At 32.3% G+C, this 16063-nt stretch overlaps 2 protein-coding genes across 2 annotated transcripts; both read right to left on the bottom strand.

Annotated features, from left to right (window-relative positions):
• Nucleotides 1-4090: 4090 nt before the first annotated feature.
• On the bottom strand, nt 4091-4652 carry LOC102663887 (uncharacterized). Its single transcript, XM_006575773.1, has 2 exons — nt 4353-4652; nt 4091-4243 (listed from the first exon to the last, which is right to left on the bottom strand). Exons 1-2 carry the CDS (start codon nt 4650-4652, stop codon nt 4091-4093), a joined length of 453 nt encoding a protein of 150 aa, XP_006575836.1.
• Nucleotides 4653-11538: 6886 nt separating this feature from the next.
• LOC100792994 (transcription factor MYB106) lies at nt 11539-15558 on the bottom strand. Its single transcript, XM_003520040.4, has 3 exons — nt 15280-15558; nt 14732-14861; nt 11539-12659 (listed from the first exon to the last, which is right to left on the bottom strand). Exons 1-3 carry the CDS (start codon nt 15410-15412, stop codon nt 11633-11635), a joined length of 1290 nt encoding a protein of 429 aa, XP_003520088.1. The 5' UTR covers nt 15413-15558; the 3' UTR covers nt 11539-11632.
• Nucleotides 15559-16063: the final 505 nt, after the last annotated feature.

Raw genomic sequence — 16063 nt, 5'->3', positions numbered from 1 at the left:
TCCTTGCAAGACTTGCATCTCTGTTTGCCATTTTATCTGCTTTGATATGTATATTGAGTGGTACGTGCATATTATTCCTTCATTAAATGTTGCTTTGTCTACGAAATATAATTCAATATGTATGAAGCTTAGTGAGTTCCAATGTTCCATAAAGATTCATGTCATGCATGTTTAATGGTTGGTTGTTCCCTTTGAATGGCTAAAGTCATGTTTGGACAATAATACATCAAATTCCATGTAATTGTTTCTGCTGATTCCTCTGCACCTACCATGTAAACATGATTGTTTCTTGAACAATATAGTTCAACAAAGGAAACCTACCTGGTTCAAAGCCATGGAACAGAAGAGTTCATCTCCGACTCTCTTTCACTATCCTTCATTTTTGGGTTTAACAAAGAGTTTTAGCTTCATTATCTCCTATCAGTGTCATTTCATGTTGATTTCTTATTTTTCTTGATACATTTTGGAATTCCCTTATGGGTGTATATCATGCGATGATGTGAGGCCAATTTTCATCCAAAACAGTATCTTTTTGGATGCTTGTTAATTCTTTTCAGTCTTGTAGCGAGTTTGCCTATCTGGTAGCATTCTTTCCAAAATCAGGTCTAACAAGAAGCAAAATTTTTTAGTTTTTGTTTCATATCTGTTCATCAAGTTCCAAGGATGGAAACACAAACACAATCAGTTTGAGTCCAATCACAAAAAGCATTCTGCATTTCACTTTTGAGTAGTGATCCTTTCTTCTCTGACTCGGAGTAAGGATTGTGATGTTTATCATATTCATTTTTACAGTCTTAGTCTACACAATTCAGTTTGTGTCATTTGCAATTTGTTATGAGTTTGATTTTATAGATTCTCTCTTATGATCATGAAGGAAAATTTTAAGTACCAGCTTCTGATTCCTAGTATAGTAGCAAGAAAGAACTTCTTTTTTTGGCACATTCAAATTGAATTTTTTTACCGTGTCCTGCTCCTATGCCCTACCATTTATCTAAATCAGTTGTGTTTCTAACAGGAACTTAAATAGGATTTAAGTTCAAATTTGGACATGCATATCTACTAAGAATAAGATCTTCAATCTGTCAAAGAAAAGAAGATCTTGAAAATTGTGTAGTTAACTAGTTAAGTATGAGTCACGGATACAGTAACAATATTTTGCTCTATTATTGTAGAAAAAGTATCTTATTTCTCAAGAAGTAATTTTCATTAAAAAATTCCTCTATTACGAAGATATTTTTTTCTTGTAAAAGAAAATAAACTTTTTAGCTATTTAATCCAGTAAACTGTAGCGAAATATTAAGCCAAAACCAAATCGCTGGTGTTAGAATAAAACTAAATAAAACGAATCACTTTGATTAGTTTATAAAATTTCGGAATCAATGATCAATGATAATATATATTACATTTAAAAATTGAAGTGGAACAACTAGAACTTGAAACTTTTTGGTCCGGTACAACAATATCTGCCACAAGAAAATGAACAAGTTTCTCAAAAGAAATGAATATGTATGTGGGTGTGAAAACAACTCAGCTAGTGGGCTCTACTGATCAATAAGGTGGTCCCAAAAAGGGAATGAATGAAACTAAAGATTGGTTCATAATGTTCTATGCTTCTTTCCTTGAAGAACAAGAATACCATTTCTTTATCTTCCTCGAGGAAAGGGTTGTTTATGCTTTTAACCAAAGAATTATTAAATTTTGTAAAGATAAATCTTCAAAGAACACTGTCTTAAATATATGAAATGCTTCATCTCTACACACCACCAAGTTATTTTGTCGTATGTAAACAACGAGGTGAGTTTTTTTTCTCTAATTTTATTTTTATTTTTCATTCAGATCGTCTCTTCAAGCTTATTTGTGGGCTCTGAACTCTGATATGTTATTTTTTGTTTGCTTATTTATTATATGCAACCGTAGAGACAAGACACAGAACACCAACAACATATAACTGATTCATCATGAAATGCTTCCTTCAACAAGGCTAGCATGGCAAAACAGTTTCTATTTTTTCTTTCTTTCTTGAAATTAGCTTGACAATGACGATGGTATAAAATACAACATAAGACTAAGAGTACAATGCAACACAAGCTCATACTTTATTATTAGAGCCAAAGTTGTGTGATTATTAAATATATTTTAATTATAATCATTTATGAATGATTATATATAATACTTGATCTTCTCACTTGATACGTCTAGTGTGGGTAAGCGGGCCGGTCCGTCCGCATAAGCCTGCATTGACAGCGGACCGGGCTAGTCCGTCCCGCATTCTTATACGGACCTAATAAATTGGTCTGCTCTCGCCCCGCGGGTCAAACGGACCGGTCCGTGGGTCTAGTTTTAAAAGAATTTTAATTTTAATAAAAATGCAACACAATCAAATTAAGTTTAACATAAATGTAAATAAAATATCAACAATTAGTCAATTGCATAAATAAAATAAATAATGTCTTAACAAAAGAAAATTCAAGCAATAAATCTAAAATATGAAACTTAAACATCTCCAACAACAAATGATTCCATATTTGAAGTACCTTGAGCCTTCTCCATCTCCGCATCTTCATATTCTTTTCTTAAAACTCAAAACGATAATAAATATTAGAATCAACTCAATTTAAGTGATTAAAAGACAACAATTATTACACATTATTTACCTTGCTCATCAAATCATATTAACCAATTTTTAGTACATATTAAGGCTTGCACATTATCACCAAGAAGCCTAGTTCGATATTTGTTAAGCACACATGAGCCAATACTAAATGTCGATTTGGAAGCCATAGTTGTAATTTAGATGCTCAAAATATCACAAGCCAACAACGAAAGATTTGGATAAGCGAGATTCTTAAGGTGCTGTAGTTGGTGGGATTCTCAAACCATGGATTAAACGGACTTATGGACAACCCGTGGACCAAACACGCATAGTCCACGGGTTAAGTAGGGTGGACTCAAAAATATTGCATAACCATGAACTATTTAAAAAAATTGATTTGTTACCCGCGCGGACTATAGGTTCCGCGGGCCAGTTCATGAACCTGGGTTCGTTTACCCACCCCTAGATACGTATCTCTTATGGATGTGTGTGCATGTGTGTGTGATTACATACTAGATATTAAACTCTTCCTTTTTCTAGCCAAATCACTAATAAAAGGTAGTGAGATTATGCTTAATATGAAACACAATGTAATTAGAAGAAATAAAATAATTTTGTTTTGGATTTTTTTAATAATGAAACAAAAAATTGATCATTCCTTTCTTTTACCCTCAAATTGGAGAGAAGAAGAGAAATATTAAATGAGATGAAATAAAGTGCAATTTATAATATTTTTTTTATTTCATTCTATTTTAAATAACTCAAATAAAAAAATAGTCTTATTTTATTCTATTTTCTTTTACAAATTTTAATAAAACATAAAATTTTATCTAATAGTACTAAAGAATGGATTAAAGAAAAATAATAGTAAGAACTGTACTTGCGAGATTTATGAGAATTATAATTGAACAAGAAGGGATGGAATGAGATCAAACACATTTAGGTGAATACTTACTAAATTAATTTTAAATTAAAATGTTTATGTTTAAATATTTTTATTCTAAAAGGCAATCTCATAATAAAATTTAGTATAAATTTTTTTATTTAACATAAAAGTTACTTTTAAGTTCTAACTCAAAATTACATTTTGAGACCAAATATGAATATGATTTAAAATTACATTAATTTATATTTCAACGTAATTATAGATGATCTAATGTGAATCTATACAACTATGAATTATACTTCAACAAGAAATTGTATATTTTATGTTGTTTCTATTTTAAAAACAAGTTTGTTGTAGAATTTTATATAAAAAATTAATATAATGAAAAAATTATCTAAAATTAATTTAAATTAAAATTAATTTCTCAAAGTGAGATCAAACATATAATTTTTATTTTTATTTTGACAAAAAACAGACTTATAACATTTAATTGAATCAAAGATTCAATACAATTAGTAACATAGGATAAGATGGTGTGACTCTAGATAATTTATGAGCAGCTCCATTTACTTGTGTTCTTATAAAAGATAAATCATAAGATTCATTTAAAGTTAGGAGGTTCCTGCTATGTTGAATAACAGAACCTCTATCTCGGACTCATCTGGATCGGATCGCCTTATTTTATCCACTACTCCTTTACAATCCATCTCGAAGGTAACAAGGGAATAACCTCTTGCTTGCATAAACTGAATAGCTTCTTCTGACTGCAAAAGTTTAAAGAATAGTTGAGGGAAATTAAATCATCAACACTCGATGGAGCAAGCTCTCCACTTTCTGACGAAGATGCAATGAATCCTAGCAACCTGCATTAACATGGCACGAAGCAAAGATGTGACTAGTGGTCTCAACATCAATGTTGCACAAAGAACATGTAATTGGGCACGAGACTCCACGAGTACGAAGCTTGACCCATGAAGGAAGCATGTTCCTGCACAATCTCCATAAGAACAATTTGACTCTAGGGGAAACATCAATATTCCAAAGCAATTTCCAATCTCCTTCAACTATCAACTCATCATAATCCACAAACTTCTTCATCATCATGTAATAAGCACTACGAACAGTGCATGTACCATTTTTGATCGGTGAGAGTCCAGATGCGTGAATCTCCATCTATCATAGGCAAGATAGGTGTAGCAATAGCTTGGACATCTTGTAGTGAAAAGATCTGATTAATAGTATTGATGTCCTAGTAATCATTAATGGGAGAAATAATATTATTAGAAACTTTTAGTTCCTGCCCACCTTCCACCATAGGTGTTGTAACACAAGCATTCTCGTCCTTTAGATGCATGGTTGTGATGGGAGAAATAAGTCAACACAATACTAAACTCTATAACAGAGTAATAGGCAGCGGAAATAAATTTTTTCAAACTTGTAATAACCTGTGAGGAGCACTAATAAAATATAGTGCGCAAGATAGAAATTAAAGAAAACATAGACACAATTTGTTTAACGTGAAAAATCCCTCAATGCAAGGATAAAAATCACGGGTCATCCAGACCAAAGAAATAACTTCACTATAATAAATGAAGATACAAGATAACCTCCAACAAGTGCACTAAAACGTGTTACAAATAATCAAATTGAAACAAACCCCCAATTGGTACAATAGAGACAAGAAGATAAAATCCCAAAAAATAGAGCAGATAATGTAAAACACTTATCTCTCTCTCCAGAAATCTTTTTCCCTATCCAACCGGACAATTTAAAGTATCATGCGTGTAGAAACTGTTGTCCAAAAATTAACCCGATCCAACGGTGAACAAATCCGCAGATGTAATCTGAAAAACGCTCTTTAGTGGGTATGCGAAGATTACAATGATTTTTCCTCTCCTTTCTCTCTCAATGATTTCTAATTTTTTTTCCCTCTCAAATGAGTCACTCCCTGTGTATACATCTAATCTGACCCATCTCCACTTAAATAAGTGAGAAAAAAGGGTCTTCTCATTTGGGTCTTTACTTCACATAGGAAGGAAGCCAAAAAAACCAAACAAATTAAATCTCCCCCTCACAACTTTGTGGAGGTGACCGCCAAACCGGCGATCTCACAACAAACTTCAACTTCCCTCTTAGTAATGCCTTAGTCATCATATCAACACCATTATCATCGGTATGAATTTTGGTCAACTCTAACAACTTAGCATCCAAAGCATCTCGTATCCAATGATACCTCATATCAATATGCTTAGACCTTGAATGAAAGGTTGAGTTCTTACAAGGATGAATAGCACTCTAACTATCCACAAATAGTAGATATTTATCCTAAACCAAACCAAGCTCCTGCAAGAATTTATTCACCCATAGAAACTCTTTGCTTGCTTCGGTAATGGTAATGAACTCTGCCTCTGTAGTAGACAAAGCTACACACTTTTGTAGCTTGGATTGCCAAGTCACACCTCCCCCTGCAAATTTAATCAAATAGCCCGAAGTGGACCTCCTGAAATCAATGTCTCCAGCCATATTTGAGTCTGAGTATCCCACCAAAGTAGGTTTATCACCACCAAAACAAAGCCTCATATCAACAATATCATGATGATACCTCAAAATCCATTTCGTAGCATTCCAATGCTCTCTACCTGGGTTTGACAAGAATCTACTGACTGTACCAACAACATGTGCTATATCTGGTCTTGTGCATACCATTGCATACATCAAACTTCCCACCCCAGATGCATAAGGAACCTGTTGCATATCTAATTTCTCAGCTTCATTTGATGGACTCTGTTTAGAACTCAGCTTAAAATGAGTAGCAAGAGGAGTGCTCACCACCTTAGCCTTTTCCATATGGAATCTGTACAACACTCTTTTGATGTAGTGTTCTTGGGACAACCACAATTTCTTCTCTTTTTTTGTCACGCATTATTCTTATGCCAAAAATCTGTTTAGCAGCTCCCATGTCCTTCATGGCAAATGACTCACCAAATTGCTTCTTCAACTTGTCAATCGTGGAAACATTTTTCCCAATAATAAGCATGTCATCAACATACAATAACAAGATAATGAAGTCATCATCAGAAAACTTTCTAACAAAGACACAATGGTCAGAAGTAGTCTTCTTGTAGCCTTGCTCACACATAACAGACTCAAACTTCTTATACCACTACCTCGAAGCCTGCTTCAAACCATATAGGCTCTTTATCAACTGACACACAGTCTTCTTTCCCTTCAACATGAAAAACATCAGGTTTTTTCATGTAGATCTCTTCCTCCAAATCACCATGAAGGAAAGCAATTTTTACATCCATTTCCTCTACCTCCAAATCAAGAGTAGAAGCGAAACTTAACACGGTTCTAATGGATGATATTTTCACCACAGAAGAAAAGATCTCATTAAAATCAACACCCTTCCTTTGACTATAGCCCTTCACCACTAATCTGGCTTTGTACCTCGGAGATGTAGAGTAACTCTTATGCTTTACCCTATAGATCCACCATTTATTCAAGGCCTTCTTATCCTTAGGTAACTTCACTAAATCAAAAGTGTGATTATCATGTATGGATTTCATCTCATCCTTTATTGCATCCAATCACTTTCTCTTTTCTTCACTTTCCATGGCCTTTCTAAAGCACTAAGGTTCTCCATCATCTGTTAGGATCACATACACATTAGGAAAATACCTCTTAGAAGGTTGTCTCTCCCTGTTGGACCTCCTGAGTTGAACTTGAGGTGGTTCGGTAGCATCACCAAGATTTTCATCTTGTGACATGCCATGCTCCTCTTCATCATCATCATCAACAAGAACCTCATCTCCAGGTTACTGGCAACATAATTCTGAACATCAGTATTTAGATTCTGAATAGGCGGCTGAACTGGTTGAAAATCAGCCACACCGTTGTCTTCCTTGGGTGTAGACTTCTCCACCTTATCAATGTCTTAAATGGTTTGGTCTTCCATGAATTTCACATCACGACTTCTAACAAGCTTCTTCTCAAAAAGATCATAAAACATGTAACCAAATTCATTCTCACCATAACCAATGAAGATATACTAATGAAGATACATTGCCTTGACTTTGCATCCAACTTGGATCTCTCATCCTTTGGAACATCCACAAAAGCGTTGCAGCCAAAAACTCTTAAGTGATCATACTTCACATTCTTGTCAAACCAAATTTTGTTCGGCACCTCACTATTCAAAACAACAATAGGACTAAGATTGATAACATGCATCGTCGTGTACAATGCCTCACCCCAGAAGTGCTTGGGTAACTTTGCTTCAGAGAGCATACATCTCACTCTCTCGATCAATGTCCTATTCATCCTCTTCTCCAAACCATTCAGTTGAGGAGTTTTAGGAGGAGTTTTCTCCTAAGCAATACCATGCTGCTTGCAGTAGACATCAAATGGTCCATAATACTCACCACCATTGTCAATACGAATGCGTTTCAGCATCTTACATGACTGCCTCTCAACTAAGACATGAAACTCCTTAAATTTCTCAAGAACTTGGTCTTTTGTCTTCAAAACATAGACCCAAAGTTTCCTGGAATAGTCATCAACGAAGGTAAAAAAAAATAGAGTGCACCACTAAAGGATTTCACCTTCAAAGGGCCATAAACATCTAGATGCACCAATTCAAGCAACTTAGATTTTTTGGAGGGAAGATGCTTCTTGAAGGATACTCTGGTTTGCTTACCAACCATGCAATGAGAACATTTCTCCAAATCTGCATTCTTCAATCCTGGAAGTATATCCTTCTTGGCTAAACAATTCAGCCCATTCTCACTGATATGACTAAGCCTTCGATGCCACAAAGATGCCTCCATATCCATAGCATTCACACTGTCTCTAGCAACCAAAGCTTTTGTCCAATACAACTTTGAAATTTTCTCCCCCTTGACCACAACCAGGTTACCCTTGGTGAGTTTCCACTTTCCAGAACCAAAGTGGTTATCATAACCAACATCATCAAGTACTTGCACAGAGATCAAAATGAAGCAGACATCTGGAGCATGTTTCACTCCTCTAAGTAGCAATTGCATTCCCATGTTGGTTTGCAAACAAACATCACCAACACCATTCACCTTGGATCGACACGCCATCATTACCCATCTTTAAGACTCCAAAATCACCTGGAGTGTAAGATATGAAGAACTCCTTCCTGGCTGTAACATGCAGTGTAACACCACTATCAATTATTCATATGCTTTCATCAGATACAAGATTAAGTGAATCAGGGTCATGGAGAATAACAAGATCATCACTGGTAGCAGTAGTCACATGGTCATCATCATGATCCTTCTCTATTTGCTTATCCTTTTTGTCTTTACTCTCCTTCTTCCATAGAAAACAATTCCTCTGGACATGCCCAATTCTATGACAATAATGACACTCAACATTCTTGTACCGAGACCTGGAGTTGCTCTTGCTCTTGTCTCTATCACTCTTCATATGCTCCTCTAATAGAAAAACAATTCATTAACCAAAAAGCTTTAATACCACTCTGATGAGAGAAATAAGTCAACACAATAACAAACTCTATAATAAAGTAATAGGCAGCGGAAATAAATTCTCCAAACTTGCAAGAACCTGTGAGGAGTACCAATAAAGTATAGAGTGTAAGATAGAAATTAAAAAAAAAACAGAGACACAATTTGTTTAACATGGAAAATCCCTCAATGCAAGAGTAAAAATCACGGCTCGTCCAGATCAAAGAAATAACTCCACTATAATCAATGAAGATAGAAGAGAACCTCCAACAAGTGCATTAAAACGTGCTACAAACAGTCAAATCAAAACAAACCCCCAATTGGTACAATAGAGACAAGAAGATAAGACTCCAAAATATAGAGCATATAATGTGAAACACTTATCTCTCTCTCTAGATATCTTTTTCCTAATCCAACCAAACAATTTAAAGTATCACGCGCGTAAAACATGCTATCCAAAAATCAGTCCGATCCAACGGTGAACGAATATGCAATTGCAATATGAAAAATGCTCTCTAGTGGGTATGTGAAAATCACAATGATTTCCCCTCTCCTTTCTCTCTCAATGATTTGTAACAGTTTTTCCCTCTCAAATGAGTCACTCCCTGTGTATACATCTAATTTGACCCCTCTCCACTTAAATAAGTAAAACAAAATGAGTCTTCTCATTTGGGTCTTAACTCCACATAGGAAGGGAGTCCAAAAAATCCAACAGGTTATACATGTTCCCATATGTGAATATCCTTTTCATTTCCAAGTTTCCATCTAAATCTCTCTTTTAAGACCACCTTAGATGAAAATAAGCTTTGCCAGACAAAGGATGGGTTATGCCCTAAGGTTGCACCCATAAAATCCCTCGAGTAGTATTTAGCTTTGAAGATACGTGAAAGCAAAGCATGGCCAAGTTAAAGGCATGTAGATTTCAAAATCCCAAAACCACCATCACTCTTTGATATACACATTTTCTCCCATGAGATCCACTTAATTCCCCTTGTATCTCTTTTTCCAAATCTCCACCAAAAATAATTCATCATAATTTGAAGTTCATCCCCAAGAAATTGAGAGATCAATTTAGATGCAACATTTATCTAAAATCATATTAAATAGTATTTCAAAATAAATTTAGATGATTCAACATGAATACAAAAGTGCAATCCAAAGTGTGTTTTCTAAGACTAAAAACTAAAAGTACACTTCAGATTTCGAGTGTATGGATGAAAGTAAGAAAGAGATAAAGAAAAAATAAATAAAAGAGAAAAAAACTCAGATATAATAATGGATAATGTAATAAGAAATGAAGGTAACGATAAAAAGAAAAATTGAAGGGAAAAAAAATGAATGTAAATACAAATATAGTAAAGTTTTTCTTATTTCTTACTAATAACCTATACTCTAGGATGGAATAAAGTAGGACGCCAGAAACACGGATCTTGGAGAGCTTGTAGTCAGGGGATCAGACTCATTTAGTGCAATCTGAAGCATATATTTATTTCTTACCTATATTATGTTTTCTATACTAGGTTCTGAATTATGCAGAATATATTGCTAGAAAATGGTTCTAATCCGAGAATGCTAATTAACCAGAGTATTAAGATGCATTATTTATTATAATAGAACTCTTGGAAGCTTGTTGAGCACCTTAAAAATATTAAATTACATTATTAATTAATATCATAATTTTTTGACCGTTATAATATATAAGCACATTTGTTAAAAAATACAAAACAAAAAATCATTCACAATAAAATTATTTAGAACTTTTTATTTTCTGTCAACATATGCCTTTCTTATTTTATTTTTTGAAGTACACCACGTAAAAGTGTAAATATTGCTATTAGAGTTCACATGATCTTAAAGAACGTGCTCAATATATATTGAGCAGTGTACGTCTACGTATTAAGGACCATTACATGAGGAGCTAAGTCTAATATCTATTAGATATGTATTTTTAGGGAAAATTTAATGATGAATATATTTTTTTGTTGATAATTATTTATGATTATGATTAACTTTTATTATCATCAAATATTCCTTATAATTTTTCACACCAAATCTGATTCAGTTATTTTTTTAATATGATAGTAGTGCATATATGTAGAATATCCATTAATTTTGATAAATATTTCTTGTTAGAAAATTAATACCACCCTTTAGTAGGATATTTCTCTCCAATTACTTATTTTTATATTCATAAGATTTAAATCTTAAATCTTATTTAAGAGAATTAAATTCACATTCAAATTAATGATTTATTCTGTTTTATTTAATTTATTTTAAAGGTTAATACCAATATTAATTAATCACTCCATTGATTCCTATATACTTAAACTACTCAGTTTAATACTCATATATATACTCTTTAACCAGTTTAAATCCTTACATATACATTTTCTTTTACTTCGTCTGAATCCTAACAATTTTAGTTGACAGTTACTAAAACAGATTAAAAAACATGTATAGAGAGACTAAAATTAGTAATTTTTTGGTATAAGATACTTAATTATTTTTTTAAGTATAAAGATCAAATAAATAATAAATAGAAAGATAACTGAAAACCTTGTGAAGAATGACAAAAGGAATGTATTATTTCTCTGAAACAAACAAACGTACTACATATGATAACATGGTAGCTAGCTAGGAAAATTGTTCACTTATAACTAACTAATTAAGCATGCCATTCCAATAATCCTTATTCTCCTCGAAGTTCACATGCAAGTTCACCGCCGCTAAATCTTCATTGGAATCAAAATCGTTTTCGAAACCCACCATATTATTGACATTGCTAGAGAGATGCGTAAATGTGACATTATTATTGTTGCTATTATTATCATCATCATAATAACCAGCACCTCTTAATGCCTCAACAGCCACCATAATATCACCGTCATCGTCTTGCAAACATGAAATCGTGTCGTACATTATTGTCTTCTCATCAGTTTCAACTTGTTCTTCTTCATTGTTGTGTTTGGTGAAGTACCTCCACGAGTCACTACCACCACCATTCACGGTTTCAATTGCACCCTCACTACTTGTTGTTCCTAAACTTTTGGTAATAATGAACTCATCCAGGGTGGTTGGAGGGAGTAAATAGTTCTCATTGATTAACCCAAGGTGGTTGGTTGAGACCATAGCGTTAGAGTTATTGTTATTATTATTCATTTGCACGCTCTCGGGGAAGCACAAAGTGGATGTTGGAGACTCTAGGTCATCATTTGAAAGCATCATGGCATACATGCTACGCACATGCATGGTTTTCTTCTTGTCGTTTAGTGATGAGTATTTGTTAATGTTGTTGTTGTTGTTTGACCATGAACTTTGCCACGCTTTGAGCACGTCGAGGCACGGTGGTAGTGAGTGTTGTTTTTGTTGTAGGGGTGTGATTTTGTTGAGAACGAGCCTCGTAATTTGTGTTGAGGAAGGAGAGGACATAGGTCCGAGGTTGTTTTGTTGTTCTTGTAGTTTGGATTCTCTTACGAGTCTGGCTTCGGCTTCGAGCCGAGCACTCTCCCACTGAGCCATGTGGCCAAGGTTCGAGCCGTCTTTGGAGTAGGCTAGGGACTCATTTTTTGGCTTGTGGGTTGTTGGGTCTATGCCCATTTTGTCCAGCCTCTTCTTGAGGTGGGTGTTCCAGTAGTTCTTGATCTCATTGTCTGTTCTCTTGGGCAAGTGAGATGCTATGGCTGACCACCTGTATGTCCATGCAAAATTCAACTTCAAGATATAAATCAATATGGATGTATATAGTTGTTATGAAGTTGCATACAATTTTGAGAGAAATTATCATATATGATTTCCAACAATGTTTTAAGTAAAATATATACTATTAAGATTAATTTTTAATTTATGAGAAAAATTATTCAAATTTAATTAAGTTTTATGTGCAAATTGATCTTGGTTCATATTGTATATTTCTCTTCTTATTTTGGGGTGTCATAAGTAGAAGGAAAAAAGAATAGAAAAAGAAAAAAGAGAGAAATATATGAAACATATATAAAATGATGTAATAGAAAAGAAAGAAATGTAATAAATTAAAACTGAGAGATAAGAAAGTGAACTTATGAATATAATTATTATATATATATATATAAAATATTAAATAAACTTGTTTCTGAAATATTCCAATCATTTAAATTGTATGATAATTTGTTATAAATATTTTCTTAATTATTATTTTCTCTGTTCTGAAATAAGTGTCACATTAAAAAAAATAATCTTAAATTAAAATAAGTGTCATATTTAACTTTTTAATGTAATATTAATTATTTTTCTATTAATATTTTTAATAAGTGTTACTTAAACTTTTTTAATATAATATTAATACTAAGGTTTGTTTTCTACAGAAAAATTTAAATAACATTACATAGAAAAAGTTAAATAACAATCTAGAATGATATTTATTTTAAAACAAGAGAATAAATAAAAAATATTTATTGATTTTATATTTTAAGATAATAAATATAAGTATTTTTTATTATATTATTAAGTATTTAATGATAAAGATTCAAATCATTCGGTTGTTTTTTCACTTTTTCTTATGTCTTTTCCTACTTTTCTTGAATTGAAAAGAATAGTAATAAATTAAGAAAAACTAAAGATTAAGAGGAAAAGAGTGTTATTTTTTTAATTGAAAACAACATATAGAAAAAAATAATTGGGTACTGCTAATATCGATTGCACAAATGCTGAACTGCCTGTAATTTCATTAACTATAATATCCGACTTGTTTATTTAGCGAGACTAAATACAATTTTCCAATAAAAAAGCGTGTATTTAAAAAAATTGTTATTAATATTATTTAAGAGAATTATTAACAAGATCATGTTGTAAAAAAATATAGTTATGTACTCAAATGCACAAAATAAGGTATATTTATATTTACCTTTTTTCAGATAGCGTATTTATATTTACTTGATTTAAAGTACATCATGTGTGGTTTATACTATTTAAATTAAAATTCTATAATAGATTATTGTTTTAATATATACAATCCTGTTTAGAACCTAATTATCCTAATTATAGTGGCCTCCGGTCAATATGTTTAACATTAAAACCTTCTTAAGAAAAAATTTAACTAAAGATTTTGAGGTTGTCACATGATCAATTATTTAATCTTTCTAGCTATGTCATGTGTCTATCAAAACAATTATTCTTATATTCGAAGTCCCACGTCTTTTCAAAACAATGATAATTATCAGTTAGTTAATTGATTAATAATATATACATTAATTGGTCAATAAACTGATAGCATTTTTTTTTAAAAAAATTCAATAACAAATTAATATCTCCCTCAATTTTTTTAATTTATCTTATTTTTACATAATGCATATAAAAAGAATTATCGACAGTTAAATACATACTATGGCAAATTACGTGATTAACCGAATACACCCAATGCAAATTGAATGCATTAGGAAATGTTAGTTGCAACTTGCACGTAAAAGTACAATCACGAACATAAATTACGCAGGGTGACAGGGTTTATGACAAACCATTTATTATTGGATGAAAGAGAAAACGTCAGTGCGAAGATTTAAAAAAAAAAATATAATATATGCATATAATATATGTATATATATAAAATTGCGTATCATCAACTTTAAAATAACTTTTATTATTTTTGAAATTAATCTCCCAAAATCGTGTAAAATATTTGTTGGGGGAGTTTTTATTTCCCTATGTATATATGTTGTATCGTTACTCTTGTTAGTTAATTACTATTCTATATATTATATGTGATCCATGACAGAAATCAGGACCGACCTGTTTCCTAGAAGGGCATGAAGTTGAATAATGGTTTGCTCTTCCTGCAAGCTGAACTTTCCTCGTTTTATATCAGGTCGGAGATAATTCGACCATCTAAGTCTGCAACTCTTTCCACATCTTCTAAGCCCTGGAAAACAAAGAGTACGTGATAGTAACTCATTATTATTTTCATGTTTAAAATATAATGTTTAAGGATTTTTTGTAACTACAATAAGGTAAGCAAATGCACTTTAAAAGATAAACTTATATTTTATTATTATCTCAATAGTTGATGTTTTAATCAACAATACTTTCTTAACATTAATCGTCTTTGATTATAAAGGGTGCTTATCAAGGGTTTTAAAAAACAATCCATGCTAACATCTAGGTTTGTAAAGTGTCTGTGACCGTAATTGTGATCGTAGGCATACGGCCATATTTGTTTATGATTTCTCATAATATAAAAAAAATATGAAATTATAATTGTGATTTTAATTGTAATTTAAAGCCTTGATGCTTATATAACGTGTAATAAATAAATGCAAAAATGATTTTGAATTGATTACCAGCTTTTGCAGGCAATGCACGCCAGCTTCCATGGCCATGCTTTTCGATGAAAGCAATGAGCTTTTGGTCTTCCTCCGGTGTCCATGGCCCTTTCTTTAGCCCTGTCTTCTCACAGCATGGTGACCTTCCCATATTGTTCAACCTAGCTATATATGTAACAAACTAATTGTAGGTTGATGAGGGTCTTGCAGCCTATATGGAAATTTAGTTGTAGAGAAATTTCACACAAAAAAAATGTTGTAGTAGAGAATAAGAGAAAAAGAAGGCAAGAAAACAAACTTGTGAGAGTTCAAAGGAGGCACGTTGGAGGGTGATGCTATATATACTAGGAGAAACTAAGTGTTAATAAATTGATATAATTATGACTCAGTACCCATACATTGTAAGTCAGGTCATATACTTAATTTGACACACCTATGTTGGAGTGGGGAATTTATTACAAAAATGTGTTGAGATGTCTCCTACATTCACATGCATACAATTACACGAACAAAACAAGCTGATTTATAAGATAAATGTGGGTTACAACTTACAAGCATTTCTATTTTTTATATTGACGTCCATTAAACTAAAAGATTATATCAGATAATTATTTTTTTTGGCACATATCAGATAATTATTTATCGCCTTTATTTTGGTTAATAAGAACAAGATATAATAACAGATAATAACGTTTCAAAATATATGTCATCATAAAATTTATTTATATTAATATTGTACACCAAATAAGCTTTTTATATGGTTCTTGTATAATATTACTTGTATCTACTAGTATTTAATTCT

This window comes from Glycine max, chromosome 2 (genome assembly GCF_000004515.6).
Source record: "Glycine max cultivar Williams 82 chromosome 2, Glycine_max_v4.0, whole genome shotgun sequence".
In the NCBI taxonomy this organism is placed as follows: domain Eukaryota; kingdom Viridiplantae; phylum Streptophyta; class Magnoliopsida; order Fabales; family Fabaceae; genus Glycine; species Glycine max.
The sequence above is the reverse complement of the archived record's forward strand: the minus strand, read 5'-3'. Positions and strand labels throughout refer to the sequence as shown.